At 50.2% G+C, this 5,834-nt stretch overlaps 1 protein-coding gene across 2 annotated transcripts in view; it reads right to left on the minus strand.

Moving 5' to 3' along the window:
• URM1 (ubiquitin related modifier 1) overlaps nt 1-4,736 on the minus strand; it is a 24,615-nt gene extending 19,879 nt beyond the window's left edge. The window contains exon 1 of one of the 2 annotated variants that reach the window (XM_011931282.1): nt 4,640-4,736. In XM_011931282.1, the coding sequence (XP_011786672.1) occupies nt 4,640-4,674 (35 nt within the window). In that variant the 5' untranslated portion in view covers nt 4,675-4,736. The remainder of the gene's footprint in view (nt 1-4,639) is intronic. The other variant, XM_011931281.1, reaches the window with a different exon arrangement.
• Between the last annotated feature and the right edge of the window lie 1,098 nt (nt 4,737-5,834).

Here is a 5,834-nt window from a genome sequence, read left to right on the forward strand (position 1 = left end):
AAATAAAATAAAATAAAATAAATAAAATAAAGTACCCAAATTTGCAGACTCTTGTTTTCTTGTTTTTACTCCTCTGCCTTCTAGAGAGGCAGCTTACCACACAGGTGCAGAACACAGCCTTTGGCGCTGTTGGCCCCAGTGTGAAGCCCAGGCTCCAACTCTCCCTATGTTGAGACCTTAGATGTGTGACTCAATCTTCTTTTTTCCCTGCTATTAAAATAATTTGGGGGCCAGACACAGTGGCTCACACCTGTAACCCTAGCACTTTGGGAGGCTGAGAGGGGAGGGAGGATTGCTTAAGTCCAGGAGTTCAAGAGCAGCCTGGGCAACATGGCAACACCTTGTGTCTACAAAAAATACAAAAATTAGCTGGGCATAGTGGTGCATGCCTGTAGCTCCAGCTACTTGGGAGACTGAGGTGGGAGGATCACCTGAGCCTGGGAGGTTGAGGTGCAGTTAGCCAAGGTCACGCCACTGTACTCCAGCCTGGGAGACAGAGTGAGATCCTGTCTCAAAACTAATAATAATTTAAAAATATTTTATAACAGAGATGAGGTCTCACTATATTGCCCAGGCTGCTCTTGAACTCCTGGGCTCAAGCAATCTTTCTGCCTCGGCCTCCCAAAGTGCTGGGATTATAGGCGTGAGCCACCATGCCTGGCCTTAAGCTTCAGTCTTTCCATATGGAAAAATGTTGAGGAGCCACTGTGAGGCACTCTGGAGATCCTGTGCATCTAAGGGTTTCCTCTGGCCAGATGATGGTTTGAAATGCTCCTGCCCATGCCACCTGCTGCTGACCAGGTAGGCACATCACAGTGCTGGAGGCTGAGAGAGTCCACGGGGCCTGGCATCAACTAAGAACAACTGTTCACGTCGCCTCACCATTTATAAGATGTTCCTCATCTCATTTCATCCTCAGGGAGTCCCAGGGAAGAAGGGAGGAAGTAGATATTATTAACTCACTTTGATAGAAAAGTAGACTCAAGTCTAGAGAGGTTAAGCAACTAAATTGTCCAAGGTTAGCCAGGCAGGGGCTGAACTATTATAATTTGAGTCTAACTGATTCCAGCTTAGCACCAGCAGACTGGTCAGAAAAAAAAACAGGACTTCCCAAAGGTCAGAAAGCCTCTTGAGGGCAGAGTTTGGTTCATTTCTGTGTCCCAGCACCTGGCCAAGGGAAGGCGGGGACTGCAGAGGTGACTAGAGCCAAGTCCAGCAGCTGAGGCTTCTGAGATGAGCGCCAGCGCTCTTTCAGCGCCCAATGCTGCTTCTCCCTCTGGGTCTCCCTATTCCCATCTCAGACTTCTTGTGGATCTTAACTGAAAAGGCCTTACCAGACTTTTGAAGGATGCGATGTCTCCCACCCCACCACCCTTTCCCAATTTCAGGGAACAGAGATGTCCTGAGACAGCCCACTGGGAGGCAAAGGCAAGGCAAGCATTGTCATGGGGAAAACATGGGGCGACTGTCATCCAAACAAGGTCACGCTTTGTTGATGCAGAAATGTGGAGGGGGAGAGGAGGCCCATCTGTGGCCGCGCACAGGGCCATTTCAGCTGCAAGCCCGCACAGAGCCTCCATTTATCCCCTTCCAAGAGCCTCGTTTTCTCCTGGGTGGGGGTTGGCACATGCAGCAGCTGGGGTGGGGGAGGGTGACAGGCAAGGGGCTCAGGAGTTGGGGGTCAGAGAAGAGGGATGGGAACTGAAGGCACTGGGACTCAGGCAAACAACCAAGACTGGCCAAACCTGGTGGTGCCAGGCTCAGAGGCCGAGGCTGTTTTTCCCTTTACAAGCGGATGAAGGGAGAACCAGTCTTGCTCAGAGAGTGACCTGTCACTGCTGAATTCACTAGCCCTCAAGGGAGGGGTTGGCATTTCTGCTGTCAGCACATCTGGAGTGGGGGAAGGTGCATGCCCAGCCTCAAGAGTGATTCAGGGAGGCAGACAAGGGGCCTGTTCTAGCCCAGGAGAGACCCAAGGCCAGACTCTCTAGTAAGATCTGCTATTCAAACTCAACTGACATATCTCCATCTTCCTTCCACCCCCCAATTCTTGGTGGATGTGTTTGTTGATACCAGTGACAGGTACAGATATTCTCAAAACTGCCTTCACCATTTCTAATGTATCTTCATCTTTTAATCTTCTGTATATACACATACATATACATGTACACATATATTTTGTTTATTTACTTCCTCTCCACCAGCTGGGCTGCAAGCTCTGCCTAAAACAGGGCCTGGCACATAGTAGACACTCAACAAGTATCTGCTAAAAGAAAAGAAATGCCCATTTCTCCCAGTTCTTCTCTGACCTCAATGACATTCCCTCCTTTTGCCAATACCTCCTCAACTTGGGAAGGAGGAAGAGGGGTGTGACGGAGAGAATTTCACATCTGGGCCTTTACAACATGGACCACAGGGACACAAAACACAGCTGTATTACATACTTTGAATCCTCCGTGACCTGAGAAAACGTTCTGCTGAGAACAGTTCAGGGGGAAGACAAAGGGTGGCAGACCTGGTCACTGACAAGAAGGAAGGTGTGAGGGGCCTTCCAGAGGGTCTCTGGAGGAGCTAGTGGGGCCAAGAGGGCTATATCTGCTCAGGATGGAGACCCTTCCAGGACTGGAGTGGGAGTGGGGCCACTAAGGGACAAAAGGGAGAAAACGATGGGCGTGTTCGCCTTTGCAAATTTGCTCCAGTTCTGGATAAAGGGTGAATCATGTCTGCTAAGATACATAGGAAATGAAAGAAAGGTCAGGGCAAAAACATGCATCAGCATAAGGACAAAGAGAGAAGGAGCCTGGGTTGAGCATCATGTGGGGCATTCCTGCTTCCTGAGAAGCTGCAATTTTCATGGAACGCTGTGCTGTGATAGGAGGTGATGGAAGGTGGGTGGAGGAATGTTGTCCTGCCTTGCCAGGGGCCATTATTCCAGTCTTGGAGGTAAGGGAGACTGAAGTTAGAGATGATTGGGTCAGAAAAAGGGCAACTGTGCTGGTGTGTAAGCTCTGGAGAGCAAGGCCCCAGTCTTCCTCACATGACTTCCCCACTGAGCTAGCACAGTACCTGGCAGAGACATTCTTGATAAACAAAGACCATGTCTGACACATGAGGATGAAAGGCAAGTTGTCCACAGATAAATCTTTTTTGTTTTTTTTTTTGGTAGAGATGAAGTCTCCCCATGTTGCCCAGGCTGGTCTCGAATTCTTGGGCTCAAGCAGTCCTCTTGCCTCAGCCTCCCAAAGTGCTGGGATTACAGGCATGAGCCTCCATGCCTGGCCTAGATAAACCTTAACATAGCAGCCTGTGGTTTCTCTCTTCCCAGCTCTGCTGAGGCCTGTTAAGGAAGAAGGGATCCTCCTAGAATCCCAGGCTTTAGGGAGTGTAGCTGGCCAAGGGTCAGTGAGGCAAAACAGTGAGGAGTCCAGACCAATACAGTTCTAATTGGATCCAAGCAGTCAGACAATATCAATTAAAATGCACTTAGTCATGAGACTTACCCCCCTTCTAAGGGACAGAAATGCTAAACGCTGTAGGGCACGGACAGACTTCTATTTATCTTTGTATCCTCAGTGTCTGGCTTGCTGCCTGGCACATGGTAGGCACTCAGTAAATGGCTGGTGAATGAACTACCCAATTAAGGGAAAACATGAAAGAAACGGGAGGCATCCAATGAGAAGAAAGGCACTGGGCAGAGATTTTAGATTCCCATTCCAGACTTTGCCTTTCACATAGACCTTGGCTTGTTTATCTACCCACACACCCACATACACACCTATTCCCTCTTTTCAACGTGATTCTGGAAAGTACACCACCCATCTTTCAAGGTGTCAGTTTCTTTGCCTTCTCTCTAAACTCTGCAGTTCCTCTCAGCTTTGAAACCATATGATAAACCTGTTTGTAGGAAGCACAAAATAGTGCCTTGAGTAGACTTCCCCTCTGCTCTGTGTTTCTTCAGTAATTGGTGTGTGTCCCAATTTCTGCATTTTTCGTCTTGTGTATACTATACTGTCCGTGTTAGTTCCCTTCAGTGTGATTTCTTATTTGTCCACATATCGCCACCTGACTCAAGTTCTGCAGAAGGCACTCAAGTTCTGCAGAAGTTTACTGACTGTCCTGAAGGAGGCTCAGGTCTGTTTAGTATCCCCAAGTCTTGGGAAACAAAAAGAAAAAAGTCCCGCCCTGGCCACTACATCCCACGAGAAACAAGACCTTAATAACACTGTAAAAGGAAACTGCTGCCCAAAGAATGAAATCAGTGGGTGGAGGAGTGGTCCTTCTTGGTTCTAGGAGCTCAGATGCAGATGCCAAACAGATGGGATTGGTCCGACACAAGAATGGAAAAGAAGATAGAGAGGCTGCCTGCTAACAGTCACGACCTTCGACTCCGACGGAGCACAGGGCACCGAGGGGTAAACAGAGAGCATCTCCCTCCCAATGTGCGCCTCTATTTCCCGACATGCGGCCTCATCGCTAAGGGAGACTGGCCTCTCAGACTCTCCTAGGCGGGTGGCGTAGCTCACAGCGGGTACTGGGACACCCAGTGATTCGGCCGTGTCAGGCCCCAAGGCAGAAGGAAAGGAATTCCGGGCCCGACGACTTCAATCTATCCCCATGGCGCCCCAGCTCTGTGACTCACCCGAACTCCACCTCCACTGACAAGGGCGCTGCCATGTTGAGGAAGCCGAGCTCGCAGGAAACTCCTCTCAACTTCCGGCGCGCCCGCAAATTTCCGGGCGTCTCCGGGCGCCGCGGACGGAAGAGGCGGTGCCCAGGGACACAGCTTCATCAGCTGTTGGAGGAAGTCACCGAGGGGAGGGAAGGGGAGGGAAAGGGGTGGCGGACTCGGGGAAGGGGTGGTGGGGGGAAGGTCCTCGGCGCTGTTGGGGCTGTGAATCGATCTGCCTCCGTCTTTCACCTACTGGGTTCAGAGACCCAGGGTGGGAAGCGCCTTGTACGGGACCACAAGCAGGCGGAGGAGAGCCCCCAGCATCTTTGCGACGTGACTGTGAGCCACGTAACTGCTTATCTTGCATGAGTTAGAATCTCTTCAGTCTACACACCGCTTGGGCGAGCCCATCCACTCGTCTGGTTTGAATTATAAGTGACTCCCAGATCTTTATTTCCGACCCAGAATCTCTCCTGAGCGGACGACTCGCTATCCAGCCGCTTCCTTTGCTGTCGATTTGGATATCACTCGTTCGACAGCTGTTCATTGCCTCCTTGTGCCAGGCATTTTGATGGGTGCTAGTAGTAAAGGGGATGGGCAAGGTTCCTGCCCTATTTAGGGCACTCAGTCTAGCGGGGAGACTAACTGTAACCAAATAAGCATGCTAATACTAAGACATGTACAACCTCAAGAAAGGAACTGAAGTTATAGGAACTTCAAAAGGAAAACTGAGTAGAGTGGACTTGCTGAGCTCTAAAGCCTGAGTCAACCAGGTGGCTGTGAGGGGAGAGAAACCTCTAGGAGCATTCCAGTGAGGAGGACAAAAGGCCCAGAGGCTCTGAGTGAGAACATGCTGGAACGGAGAGGAAAGTGGAAGTTAGGGAGCCTTTCATCCGTCTAGAGATGGAACTGCAAAGGTGGGCAGGGGCCAACCTCTGCCTTGTAAGCAGGTAAACATTTCAGTCTCTAAGAGCAGTGGGAGACTACTGAAGGGTTTTGGGAGACAGTGGCATTTTAGAATTGTGTTTTGAAACATCATTTCTGGCTGCAATGTGGAGGATGATTTGAGGGGAATAAGGAAAGAGACAAGAGCCCAGTTGCAAAAGCCCAGGGCAGGCCAGGTGCGGTAGCTCACGCCTGTAATCCCAGCACTTTGGGAGGCTGA

Source organism: Colobus angolensis, unplaced genomic scaffold (assembly GCF_000951035.1).
Source record: "Colobus angolensis palliatus isolate OR3802 unplaced genomic scaffold, Cang.pa_1.0 Scaffold9, whole genome shotgun sequence".
Lineage (NCBI taxonomy): Eukaryota > Metazoa > Chordata > Mammalia > Primates > Cercopithecidae > Colobus > Colobus angolensis.